Below are 14,676 nucleotides of genomic sequence, written 5' to 3' on the forward strand. Positions count from 1 at the left end.
AGGAGGGTTTAATATCCAGAATATGTAAAGAACTACAATTCAATAAAATGACAAAATACCCAATTCAAAAATGGGTAAAGGGCTTGAATAGATATTTATACAAAGAAAATATACAAAGAGCCAGTAAGTACATGAAAAGATGCTCAATTTCATTACTCATTAGGGGAATGCAAATCAAAACCACAATGATACACCATTTCACACCTCTTAAGATGGCAATAATTTTAAAAATGGAAAATAAGTGTTGACACAGATGTGGAGAAATTGGAACTCTCATACATTGCTTGTGACAAAATGGTGCAGATGCTATGGTAAACAGTTTGGCAGTTCTTCAAAATGCTAAACGTGAAATTATCTTATGACCCAGCAATTCCACTTCTTAGTATATATCCAAAAGAATTAAAATCAGGGACTCAAACCTACTTGTATGTAAATATTCACTGCAGCATTATTCATAATAGCCAAAAAGATGAGAACAATCTGAAGTGTTCATTAACAGATGAATAACGTTTTATATATACATACAATGGAATATTCTTCTACCATGAAAAGGAATGAAATTCTGATACATGCTACAACATGGATGAACCTTGAAAACATTATGCTATAAAAGAAATCAGTCACAAAGGACAAATATTATACAGTTCCACTTACATTAAATATCCTAAATAGAGAAATTCATAGGGACAGAAAGTAGATTAGAGGTTACCAGAAGTGGCAGGGAGGGGAAAGGAAAAGTTATTTCTTAATGGTTACAGAGTTGTTATTTGGTGTGATTGAAAAGTTTTGGAAACAGACTGGTAATGGTTGCACAATATTGTGAATGCAATTAATGCCACTGAATATATATTTATATAAAACAAATAACATATGTGTTATATAACACACACACATATTTATATAAAACACCACGATTTAAAAACAGTAAAATGCTTTGGGAAAATCTACATTAAAGAAACTACATAACTATTCAACAGTGCTTTCCAAACTTGTTTGACCTTAGAAGTTTTACAAATGGACTACAGTTAACATTTCAAAGGACATTTATGAAAGATAGAAACAAAGTACAAATGATCATAATTTTGAAAGGGAGAAAGATGGTCTGCAGTAGTAAGTCCCCCTTGTTAAAGTGCAGACTGCTTCAGCAGGGCTCAGATGGGGCCTGAGATTTGGCATTTCCAACAAACTCCTAGGTGATGCTGATGCTGCTGGTCCTCAGCCCACAGTTTGAGTAGCAGGGGATATATAATAGTACTATATATGAAGAATAGCACTATTCTTCATGATCCTGTTCCCTACCATAGCCAATTTGATCAACTGATCTGAAAGCAAAGATGTTAATGGATAATAATCAATAATTTATTATGCCTCCAATGTAGCATAGTTATAATTTTAAATGGGTTTCTAAGACAAATACCTTATTCCAAAGAAGATACTCTGAGCAAGTGATATATAGTAACAAAGAAGATCAATATGGGATGGGGATTGTCATACTTTGTGCTGGGGGCAGGTGAGGTGGAATTATTTTTTCAAATACATTTAAAGTATGCCAGATCTATGTCTTACTTCCATTTATATTTGGATTGCATACTTGAATTATGGCCAGATCACTCTTTCTCATAAGAATAAGAGAAAAAATAAAGGAAAAATGAGAGCAAGAGAGAAAGGGAAGGGGGGAGCAGGAAGAAGAGGGAAGAAGGGAGATAGGAGACAAGGAAGGAACGAAGGATAGGAATGATAGTGCCATGTAAAACTAGATGTTTACATAATTCTTTTCACCAGTCAGATTCTCATTCAACTCATTTTTGAATATCATCACTTTGCTGATAAATCAATTAGAGGCGGTTAACTAGTGTAAAATGTTTCCTTCTATAGTTTACAGAACACATTCATTCACTGGTGATCACATCTAAGAACATGTCCCTGTCAATCAGAACACCTGAGCAGACTATTGTGCTAAATGCAGATGAAAGGTTGTGCTGACACATGCTAGGATAACTCCTAAAAGTGGGGAAAAAAACAGTTATCTACAATTCAACCCGAAGAACTTGCAGGTCAACTTCCACATTTAGGTAGCTTATATCACTAGGATAATTGTATTGGCCTCAGGCATTTTACCCCTGTAGTTAAAAAAAATGTCCTTAAAGTTAGGCAATTTCTGCCTCTTATAAACTCTGTGACCTTGGGAAAATTAATGATCTTTATGCCTCAATTTTTCTCATCTGAGAAATGGAGGTAATGATAATTATTGAAGAATGAAATAAGACATTCACTGGCACACAGCAAGGTTCAAATATATGTCAGTTCTTAGTATATGCGTGTGCTAATCCCTCATCAAAAAACTTTTTTTCTTTCTAAGGTTTTATATAGAAATGCAAATGAACCTTGAAGCAAAATGCCCAAAATTGAAAAAGTCAGATGCAAAGGATTAAGAAAGGTACAAACCAATGTAAAATACCATGGTTAGCAGGCCAGGAGGGCAACAGGATATTATGAAATGAGGGAAGTGCAACAAAATGGTTGAAAGTTTAGGTTTTTGGAATCAGAATGATGAGACACTGAGTCTCAGCTTTTCTAATTACTGTGATGTGACTTCAAGCAATTTAACCTCTCTAACACCATGTTTCCTCATCTGTAAACATTTACTAGAGCAATAAACAGATTCTTCTTTTGTGAGAATCACACTAGATAATTTTTTAAATGCACTTAGCACAGTGCAGCAATATATGGTAACTTAAAAATTATTTTGACTTCCAGCAACATACTCATAATGCCACTTATCAGGAAAGATAAAAACGAATATATAATGCTATGACCCAGCTTTCTAAATGCTTCCAAGCCAGTTGGGTAAGCTAGACAAGCAGAAAATGTACAAGACAACCAATGTTTAAATTTTCAAATTTCTGCTTTTAAATGACACTTCTCTTTTTCCTGTTTATTTTTCCCAACATTCATTTTTTTTAATCTATCTTGCATATAAGAATTCAGGAAAGTTTTGCACCTTGAACTGGATGATCTCAAAGGAAATATTTCATTGTGGAGAGAAGGGGAAACAGCAAACATATATAATTTCTTGTGACTTGCCTCTGCCTTGTCTAATTTATTTCTCATTAGCAGAAAAATGTTTGTTACAAAATAGAATTTTATAGCCAAGAAAGAGAAAGTATCTATTTTGCTTTGTTTTGAGTAATCAAAAAAGAAAAAATCAAGCAGAGTAGAAAGTGACCATGGAGAAGAATTCATCATGGCAGATGCTGACATAAGAGGGGCCGGGACAAATTAAAAATACTTGGAGCATTTCAAAGATGTCTACTGAAAATTGTTTTGGTAATATGGTGGTGCCTGTTATTCTGTGCCTGCAAATATATTTTTTAAAATCACAATTACATTTCAAAAGGTAGACTTAAGGAGGGCTACAAGGGGCCCTCTCAAATGAATGAGTTAAAGAGGCGAACGAAGAGAAAAACACATTGATAGTCCTGGTTTGCATCTATCAAAATTCATTAGTAATAAGTATCCAAACTATTTTAAGTATAAATCCTGTTATACAAAAGTATGCATAAGAACACACTTGTACTTTCATTAGGAAAAGAGAGTTCTGAGGGTTATAAGGTGTTTTTCAAGGGTAATAGAACTCAGTACATTTCTTTTCATATCCCCACTGCAGAAGATTACACAGACATGAGCAAACACATAAAAACATCAGTTACTGTTTCATTAAAAATAGAAAAATTAGTTATGTTTCAAAGAATAACAACACATCTCTTTTACCACAACTCCTTGCTCCTTCTTTTACCAAAAGATTTTGCCTGGGGAGTTAAATTAGCCATTGTACCCCAAATTTCCTCATTTCTAGAACCCGACATGGACTTCTGAAGGAGTTTAAAAATGCAGTGTTTAAGTGCTGCCATAACTTGTGTTTTCACTGCCTTTGAGGGAGGCCTCAAGCCAAATTCCTCTTCTTTCAGATCCTACAGATTTGTTGGGTACTGAGCCAACTAGGGTGTTTCTTGCACTGGGCTGCTGATCCTTTGTTGCATGAAGACAAACACATTTCTACAGGAGAAGGCAGCAAGTAAATAGATAGTTCATGGCAATATTAGCTCAGAAAGCATTAGGAGAAAATTCCACAAAGGCAATAAATATCTTCCCCAGCAAAATGTTAAGCAGGGAATCATCAGACAGTGATTTACCTACTGACAAAAGGTAAGAGAAAAAGAGAACTGCAGTCAGGCTAGTCACTGGATCTCTGGAGATAAAAATGGACTCTTATTTTGTTCAAAGCACATCTAGGATGCAATAATCCTTGCTTTACACCATATTTACTAAGGTAACAATATGGACATAAATTGACATTTCTGTTTGTGTTTATGTCTTAAGTTAATTTTCTTTGTTATATTTCTGTACATCATTTTTCATTGGTGGTCAGAGGATATAAAGAAGGAGTGGGGTAAATTCAGAGGTGTCAAGAAAATCAAAGTAACCTGCTGATTTAAAGAATGTCATACAAAAGGAGGTGGATGTTTCTGACTCATCCATAACTCAAAATGCAGCTCCATTTTGACCTCATGACCAGGCTATTTCATCACTACGAGGCAACCGCTGTTGATGTCTACAATGTTGATGATCCTAAGGTCAAAAATAAAGCCACCACCCAAAAGCCTACTTTAATAGAAACTTATGACAATGAATTTAGTTCAATAGTTTTCAGCTTATATTTTCCAGATCCAAAACTCTTCAGGGTAAGTTGCCATTGCTTAACAGCCATTATCCAAAATACAAATGGGAATGTTATCATTATGCACCTCTGGGTAAAACTTTTTTTTGCAATTTCACCATCATTTTAATTTTATTCAAATCTCTAGCCAATTGCACAGATGTTAATGGAGCTGTATTTTTGCTTCAATGCCTATTGCAATATTCTCATTGCATTCTGCAGGTCCTCCAGTAAACGTTACTTGCAATATTTTTATCAACAGTTTTGGATCAGTCACAGAAACGACCATGGTAAGTGCTGCAATGCCACTGGCAAGAGAAAGACATGACTCAATTATGCTGTGAACACAAACTGTCAAATTTTCTATTGTTCAACTTGCAGGGCCTCCTGTAAATGTTACCTGCAACATATTTATCAACAGCTTTGGGTCAATAGCAGAAACTACAATGGTGAGTGGGACTGAGCATTGAAGCCATCGTGTGAAGGAATGGGATGTGGGATTGAAGTGCACTGTGGCATATTTGTGAGACATTTACTGAGTGCCAATTTCCAACTTTGCTCGCCTCTGAAAAGCAATAATTTATACTACTTTATTTTGTAAAGTCATTTGTCAAGTGTTCATTACTCGATATTCAGTAATCTTATATCCATCATGCCGGAGAAATTTTTAAAACATTTGATGTTTTAATGGTTTTCTGTAGAATTATCCACAATAAACATGATGCATAGTTATGGATATTTAAATAGGTGCATCCCCAATGCTTCGGAAGTACAAATTTCAAAGTTTGAGAGATGTAATAATATAGCCAGTTTTTTACATGTAATGGAACTTTTAAGATAGTCGAGCCTCCCTTCGATGCCACATTCAAGATATATTCCAAAGGGTTGAACTTAGGAAAATACATACACACACAATTTTGTTGGCAAGAGAAAGTATTCCCAAGTCCATAACAATTATACCACATGCATGCCTTTTAAAAAAAAAAAAAAAAACACCCGTAAACTTAAAGCTAATTAGAAGCTCATTATACAGTATGAGTAAACATGTTTCATATATGTGAAAAAGATTTCAGATACTATAAAATCTACCAGTGCATTTTTTTTTTTTTTTTTTTTTTTGAGACAGAGTCTCTCTCTGTCACCCTGGCTGGAGTGCAGTGGCACGATCTCGGCTTACTGCAACCTCTGGCTCCCAGGTTCAAGCAATTCTTCCACCTCAGCCTCCTGAGTAGCTGGGATTACAGGTGCATGCCAACCATGCCCAGCTAACTTTTGTATTTTTGTAGAGAAAGGGTTTCACTATCTTGGCCAGGCTGGTCTTGAACTCTTGACCTCAGGTGATCCGCCCACCTTGGCCTACCAAAGTGCTGGGATTACAGGCATGAGCCACCACAGGATCTCACTCTTCTGCCCAGGTTGGAGTGCAGATCATGGCACACTGAAACTTCAAACTCCTGGGCTCAAATGATACTCCTGCCTCAGCCTCCCAAGTAGCTAGGACTATAGGTGCACACCACCACATCTGGTTAATTAAAAAAAAAATTGTGGAGACAGGATCTCACTATATTGCCCAGGCTGGTCTCAAATTCCTGGCCTCGAGCAATCCTCCTGCCTCAGCCTCCCAAAGCACCAGCATTAAAGGCATTAACTACTACACCCGGGCTTCTCCCAACACTCTTCATAAATGTCATGGTCATGTTACCTGTGACATAGCCTATTGGATCATTAGTCTTACCCCACAGAGTTCTAGGCTACAGCATGGAGGTTGCATTTTGGGTGAGATATTTTCTTGGTCCCCATATTATTTACTTTAAGTCTTAAATCAATTGGCAGGGTCTAATTTGCATTACTATGTAAAGTTTACAACCATTCATTTGATAAAACCAAAATCAAGTGTAATTGAGTTTGACTAAGTATTATGGTGCCTGATGTCCTAAAAATAATAAGCATAATGCAATTGAGAAGTAAAAAAAAAAAAAGGTTTCCTTGTTTATATGAATTTTCTCTTTTTGGCAACTAACATCATGTTTAATAAATTACTGTACTTTGTGGTGTCCTTCATGTTAGGAAGAATTAATTTACCACTTTTTTTCCACTGGCAAAATTAGACATAATTCAACTCCATTACCCATTTTGATATTATTCTGAAACATTATTACCCAGAAATGAGACTTGTGAGGCTTTGACAGGATGTAGTGCATTTAAAAATTTACCTAAATATGATAGTTTTGATACGGTTATTAAATGACTCATAATAAAAGCTAAACATAGAAAGAGTATATCAACTCCCGGGTTGACATTCAGTTTCTGTCTCTCCCCTCTTGGCTTTGTCATAATAAGAGAGGGGGCAAAGCTTCCAGTAGCCCAAATCACTGTCACCAGCTTTACACGATGGCATTTAATGACAATATTTGCACGACCTAATGCTGATTGCATTAATTAGACTCCCATGTTGCATTGATTAAATCTCCTCATTGCATCATATTCTCAATCAAAAATGTAAATGTACACCTTTTCGATGTTCATTAATGCAAAAACAGCTAAACATTTAAAGAGATTAAAATGGAAGCTATGGATATCCTTGTTTTCTGCTATCTTTAACAGCTACTGAAAGTTTAATAAATGGGCTGCTCAGGTACTTCCTGGCCACTTATTTGGTGACCTTTGTCATGCTTCCTATCAGAAAATTTGGAAACTGTTGCTCAAGGGTAACATACACAGCCTGTCTATTCTGCTGTATAACACAGATTGAATTGCATGGTTAGAAGACTGATGTATATTGTGCTTCTTTTGTTTTACTTCTTAGTTTTGATATAATGACAAACTTCATTTGCTTTAAAAATATATTTTGTTTTATTCAATTTTGGCTTTGGTGCAAAACTACAGAAAATATTTTTTGGAACTCTATCATGCTTGTCAAAGAAGAAATCCTCAGGCCACCTAGGGTAGGGATTGGCAAACTTTTTCTGTAAAAGGCCAGACAGTATACTTAAGACTTTGAGAGCCAGATAGTCTCTGTCACAACTATGTGATTCTGCCCTTTTGGCATGAAAGCAGCTATAAACAATAATAAGCAAATAATTGTGGCGGTGCACCAATAAAGCTTTACTTATAAAAACAGGCCAAGGCCCAAGTTAGCAAATAGGTGTGGTTGTGTACCAATAAAGCTTTATTTACAAAAACAGGCTGAAGCCAAATTTGGGCCACAGACCATAGGTTGCCAGCCCCAGATTTAGGGCATCAATATTTAAGTGGATGCATAATAAGAATGTGAGAATTGCTCCAACAAGAAAGGGCCTCACCTTCCAAGATAATTGAGGCCCTGCCTGGGACTCCACCTGGTACACTAGTCTTAATTAGCTCAGGCTGTGATAACAAAGTATTGATTGATTGGCTTATAAACAACAGAAATTTGTTTCTAACAGTTCTGCAGGCTGGAAGTGTGAGATCAGGGTACTAGCATGGTCAGGTTCTGATGAGAACTCTATTTGGGTTACAGACTGCCGACTTCCTCTGGTATTCTCACATGGTAGAAAGAAAATTATCTGGGGCAGTAATCCCCTTCATGAGTGCTCTAACCTTACGACCTCATCACCACCCAAAGGCCCTGCTTCTACCCTCCAATACTATCACATTGGAGGTTAGAATTTCAACATATGAATTTTGAGAGGACACAAACATTCAGTCCATTGCACACCCAAAGTGTCATCACAGCCCAAGCTTTCTTTACCGTACCTCTAAGATTTTACTATCCATGAATTTACTGATAGTTTCACAAAATTTGACTCAGAAAAATTGGTCAAAAAAATTAAACAGAAACAGATTCTTCCCTGAACTGTCTTTAGTTGTAGTCAGAATCCTTAGCTTTATGCACAGTGATGAGGTCATTAAGGACATTGATTGGTGCTATTTTCTGGGGTAATAGTTTTGATTTCTCTATATTTTCTGGAATAAATTATGTCCAAGAATGCCTCAGAATTTCGTTTCTAAACCTGTTGACTTTCCTCTCTTCCCTTACACTTCACTCTCACCCCATTATCCGAATAGCATTATTAAAAGTTTTAGTTTGGGGTATTTGTTCCCAACTAAAAGGCAATGATTATATATTTCAAGAAGTCAACATGGCTTTCTTTGTTGCTATCCAGTCTGCCCTTCCTATGGTTAATGAAGTCCCACTAATTTATTGTAGGTATTGCCTGCCCACAAAGTATATTGCTTACAGACCCAATACCAATTCTCACTCTGACATGTTAGTGTCAGAGATGTGTACTCACAGGACAACACATTTGTGTTACTCTAAGGAATATTTTTATGTATCATTATTTTTATGGATATATTATTCAAAAATGCATTTTTGTTCATTAAGACACACAGATATCTGTTAGTGGTCATTGCTAGTTTCCCCGGCATTAAGAGTATTCACTGGAACAATTTTGTGTGGTCCCAAAGACTTAGATGACTAATAAGGAGAAAATGATAAGATAGGTTATATTCTGTTTTTGAAATGTGAGTTTACCATTTTCTTTTATTTTTCTGTTTTCTTTAGTTTCTGATGGCAAGTGAATTTACAGGATGGGGAGTACATTTGTAACCCCTATTTCCTGATATAAAGGCATAGTTTGAGAATTTTAGTAATGTCAGTAAAGGTCAAGGGTGCTTTCATACCATCTGTATATAGCTTTCCCACAAGTTTGGGCCATCAGAAAATAGAGAAAAGATGTCTCTTCCCAGCTTCCAAATGACTCCCTGGAAGGATGTAGGTAGATAGTGTGTGATTTGGACATATGGATGCTGGAACACTATCCATGACACAGCAGTGGATCCTAGTCTGCTCCTTATTTAACAGGAGAGTGAACTCAAAGTGTACAAAATGTGTCTGCTCAGAGAACATCGCCAGAATATAATTCTAGCTCCCTCAAATCCTTCCCCAAAACAGACATTTCACATGCTTTGCTGGTTACTTCTGCAGAATGAAGAGTTGTTTTATCTCCAATCTGAAATCACATTCCTGAAGAACTCAGATTAAGAAGATACACAGCCCCTTATTAGAATGCATGTTGTGCTATAACTGCTGAAATGAGACTATGGGTCCCCTTTCATTCTATAGCTGCGTAAACAAGTTATAAGAAGATGCTAAGTTATCAGGGATAGCAGGTAGCTACATTTCTTATTTTTGACTTCTTAAGGAAGAATCAAGAATCTATTACAATCCTGACTTTTTTTTTTTTTAAATGGAGTCTCCCTCTGTTGTCCAGGCTGGAGTGCAGTGGTGCAATCTCTGCTCACTGCAACCTGCGCCTCCTGGGTTCAAGCAATTCTCCCACTTCTGCCTCCTGAGTAGCTGGGTCTACAGGCATGCACCATCACACCTGGCTAATTTTTGTATTTTTAGTAGAGACAGTGTTTCACCATGTTGGCCAGGCTGGTCTCGAACTCCTGACCTCAGGTGATGCACCCACTTCAGCCTCCCAAAGTGCTGGGATTACAGGCATGAGCCACAGCACCTGGCCCAAGTCTGACATTTTTAAAACAAATATATTAGGTGACCTTGGTCTCTAAATTAGCAGTGCAATGGTAAAGCCTCAATTTATCATAAAGTAACTGCCCCCTATAACTTCAAACTCAAGGTTAGCTTTCCCATATTAAAGCTCGCACAGACTTGAGATTAGGCCTACTTTGGGCACTCTTCCCAAGAGCTACTGCCTCCAAAATGCTCTATGAACTTGATCATCAGATGCATGTATTTGAAAATAAGTCATGGGAATTTGTATAGTTTAGTAAATAGGTAAGAAAACAAAAACAAAAACTGTATTGAAGCTTTTTTCCATACACCCTGATCTTTACAACTTAATTATTTTTTTCCCTTTTGATCCTGGGGGAATTCGCCCAAACTTGCCATCCTGAAATGGTCTCCAGAGTACAGTGACTCCCAGTAGAGTGACCAACTATCCCAGTTTGCCTAAACTGAGGAAGTTCCCTGGATGTGAGAGTTTTGGGGCCAAAATTGGGAAGTTCTCAGGCAAACCAGGACAAGTTAGTCGCCATTAGAGTAACGTAAGCAGCGACCAAAAATCCAGTTGCCAAATATGTGGAGATGGAGCAAGTAAGGGTAAAAAATGTAAAGGAAAGAGAGTAATAATGAATTAGTATATATCACACTTGTGGTCACAAGTAGCAATAGTGGATAACTACTAGCTCTGAAACCACAGACTGGCTTGGTTAGGGAATACTGTTGAAGCCTCAATCGGAGTCCAGATTATCAAGTGAAGTAGTACTTTCAATGAACCTAAGGTCTTTGAGTAGAAGTTCCCAGGAGAGCAGTCACTGCCCCCAAGCTATTCATTAGCACAGAAGAAAATTCCCAGACCAAATGGGAATGCCAGGGGTGTACCTAAGGCTCCCACAGTGTTCCGATTGAGAACGTGAAACATCTCTGTTTGGATGAAGCATCAAGTTGGCTAGTGTAGATACAACACATTCAGAGAAAATGATAAGAATTTCAAAAGTGAGTAGCTGCAAGGAAAATATTTTGTCAACATGAAAGATCTTAATGTTTATGTTGATAAATTTTAAAATATTGCCCCATCATGTCACAGTTTTATAAGATTTTCACTACTCAAATTACGCAGTGGGTTTCTTTCTGCCCAGAGCATCTGAGCAGAAAGGGATCAGAGATCATGTGATTTCTGATTTGGAAAATAAATCAGTTTTATTTGACAATCTGCCATCACAGACTGATTTCTGTGTTCATTGTTTACCTTTTTCTGTAGCAAAATCAGCTTTAGTATTATTTCATCCCAAAATGAATAATTCATATACTAAAAAATTCAACCAAGTCAACCTGTTTTATTGGTGTTCTGGTTTGGTTGAATCTTCCTTTTTCTTTCTCCCTTCTGTCCCCTCTCCTAATAGAACTAAATGGTTTATTTTGACCAAGGTATACCCAGTTTGGTTTACTCGGACACCAAAGCTGTATCAGATCAGGGAGAAGAGTGAGAGAGAAACGCAAATAGAACTCCTGTGCCAGGGTAATCAGTAACACTTGTCCACGGCATTTCTGTAGGACTACCGAGTGAATATTTTTCTGAGACAACAGTGGAATGATTCACGGCTGGCGTACAGTGAGTACCCAGATGACTCCCTGGACTTGGACCCATCTATGCTAGACTCCATTTGGAAACCAGATTTGTTCTTTGCCAATGAGAAGGGTGCCAACTTCCACGATGTCACCACTGACAACAAATTGCTACGGATTTCGAAAAATGGCAAAGTGCTCTACAGTATCAGGTAAGCCTCCATTGGCTGCACACATTTGCATCTCCATTTCTCTGCTAATGTAGAGCTGCCTGATTCTGCAGGGTAGGTTGTATATGAATATTTGACTTTTGTGGTTTCTTGTTTATCATTTGAATCTTAAAGTTGGTGGAGAGTGTCAAAAGTCCCTTTGGTCTCATAAATGTGATTCTCCATAACAAAAATGTATTTGGTAGGATGGTACATGGTTAATGGCATTGTATAATCACCTGCACAAATGTGTTCCTGATTGCTTCAATAAAGGAAGTACAGGCTATTCAGTTCAATTGCCATTAAGCATAATATACAAAATCTCATTTCAATAATCCTGCCATTCTGTAACATTCAAGCACGCACACACACACACACAAATTCAATAGCTCAGCATAGTCATTAACAACATACTTTTAGCTGGATACGTAGAAATCTGGTTCCAATGTCAGCTTTGCTTCTAAGTAAACACGTGACCTTGATCTCTTAACTTTTCTTGGACTTGGGCCTGGGACAGACAATTCCTGAGATCCATTTTTGCTTTTATATTCAAATATGATCTTCTCCAGAAGTGTTACCACTCTAGGCTCAAAATAATCTCCCCCTTTTCTGAACTCTAATAGCAGTTTCTCTACGACTCTGTAAGGCTCTTATTTTTTCCTGCCTTATTATTTTGGTTACTGCTGTTCATGAGTATAGCATAAAAACATGGATTTCTGGAATTAGACAAATCTAGAATCAAACCCAAGCTTTGCCACTTACTAAGTTATGTAACCTATAACCCTCAGTTACCTTAATTTTAAAACGGGAAACTCCATGTTTATCTCTGCATATTCTTGTGTGAATGAGTAATGTAGTGGTCAGCAAATATTTTCTGTAAAAGGCCAGATATTATCTTAAATGTTGCAGACCAGATTGCCTCTGTTGCAACTACTCAACTCTATCATTATAGCTCAAAAGCAGCCATAGGTAATATGCAAACAATTGGACATGGCTGTGTCTCAATAAAATTTTATTTACAAAAATAGACGGTGGACTGGATTTGGCCCTTTGGCTGTAGTTTGCCAATCCTTGATATAAGATATATTAAAAATACTTGCTGCAGTGCCTGACACAGAGCAAATGTTTGATAAATAAAATAATGGCTATCTGTATTTTAAAATCAGTTTTTTTAATGCTCAATATCTCTAATCATTAGAGAAATGAAAATAAAAACTACAATGAGATGCCATCTCACACCAGTCAGAATGGCTATTATTAAAAAGTCAAAAAATAACATGCTGGTGAGGTCGCAGAGAAAAGGGAACACTTATACACTGCTGGTGGGAATGTAAATTAGTTCAGCCATTGTGGAAAGCAGTTTGGCAATTTCTCAAACAACTCAAAGCAGAATTACCATTCGAACAGGCAATCCCATTATTGGATATATACCCAAAGGAATATAAATCATTCTACCATAAAGACATATGCACATGTATGTATGCTCATTGCAGCACTATTCACAATAGCAAAGACATAGGATCAACCTAAATGTCCATTAGTGGTAGACTAGATAAAGAAAATGTGGCGGCTGGGCGCCGTGGGTCACGCCTGTAATCCCAGAACTTTGGGAGGCCAAAGTGGATGGATCACGAGGTCAAGAGTTCAAGACCAGTCTGGCCAATATGGTGAAACCCCGTCTCTACTAAAAAATATAAAAAATTAGCTGGGCATGGTGGTACGTGCCTGTAGTCCCAACTACTCAGGAGGCTGAGGCAGGAGAATCGCTTGAACCTGGGAGGCGGAGGTTGCAGTGAGCCGAGATAGTGCCACTGCACTCCAGCCTGGGTAACAGAGTGAGACTCTGTCTCAAAATACAAAAACAAAAAACAAAACAAAAACTGGCACTATACGCCATGGAATACCACACAGACATAAAAAAGAGTGAGATCATATCCTTTGCAGCAACATGGTTGGAACTGGAGGGCATTATCCTAAGTGAACTAACACAGGAACAGAAGAATACTGTTCAGTGAATAGTACAGAATAGTACAGTACTGTTCAACTGAACATGCAGTACAAACGCTGCATATTCTTACTTATAAGTGGGAGCTAAGCATTGAATATATATGGACACAAGGGAACAACAGACACTGGGGCCTACTTGAGGGTAGAGGGAAAGAGGAGGACGAGAATCAAAAAACTGCCTTATAGGGTACTACGCTTATTGCCTGGGTGGTGAAATAATCTGTACACCAAACCCTGATGAAATGCAATTTACCTATACAAGAAAACTGCACATGTATCCCTGAACCTAAAATCAACATTTAGAAAAATTAATGTTCCTTTTCAGTAGTAAGCTCTTAGCTCTTTCAATTCAAGATATTTGGTTTTTGTCTTTTTTGTAACATCTACCAAAGGTCTAGGACAATGTACCGTATATGAGAGATAGTACATTGAATAAACTATTGGCATTTAAAAGTCCTTAACAGAATGCCCCCTTTCTCTATATAATTTTATTACCAAAAAAGTGGACAGCTAGTCTCCTTGCAAATAATTTTTCCAAGTTTGCAGACTCACCATCATCACAACCTCATTTGACAACTCTATATATGATTTGGTTCTGTATTGTAAATTCCATTCTTATACCTCGTAATTTCACAGCCTGCTGATGGCTGAGAGCCCCAGTGTCTTGT

General features: G+C 37.2%; 1 protein-coding gene across 1 annotated transcript in view; it reads left to right on the forward strand.

Annotated features, from left to right (window-relative positions):
- GLRA2 (glycine receptor alpha 2) overlaps positions 1–14,676 on the forward strand; it is a 105,163-nt gene that overhangs the window by 57,635 nt on the left and 32,852 nt on the right. Inside the window, exons 3-4 of the mRNA XM_032757975.2 lie at positions 4,940–5,007; positions 11,781–12,004. Coding sequence (XP_032613866.1) covers positions 4,940–5,007; positions 11,781–12,004 — 292 coding nt within the window. The remainder of the gene's footprint in view (positions 1–4,939; positions 5,008–11,780; positions 12,005–14,676) is intronic.

The sequence above is a fragment of the Hylobates moloch genome, unplaced genomic scaffold, assembly GCF_009828535.3.
Source record: "Hylobates moloch isolate HMO894 unplaced genomic scaffold, HMol_V3 SCAFFOLD_7, whole genome shotgun sequence".
Lineage (NCBI taxonomy): Eukaryota > Metazoa > Chordata > Mammalia > Primates > Hylobatidae > Hylobates > Hylobates moloch.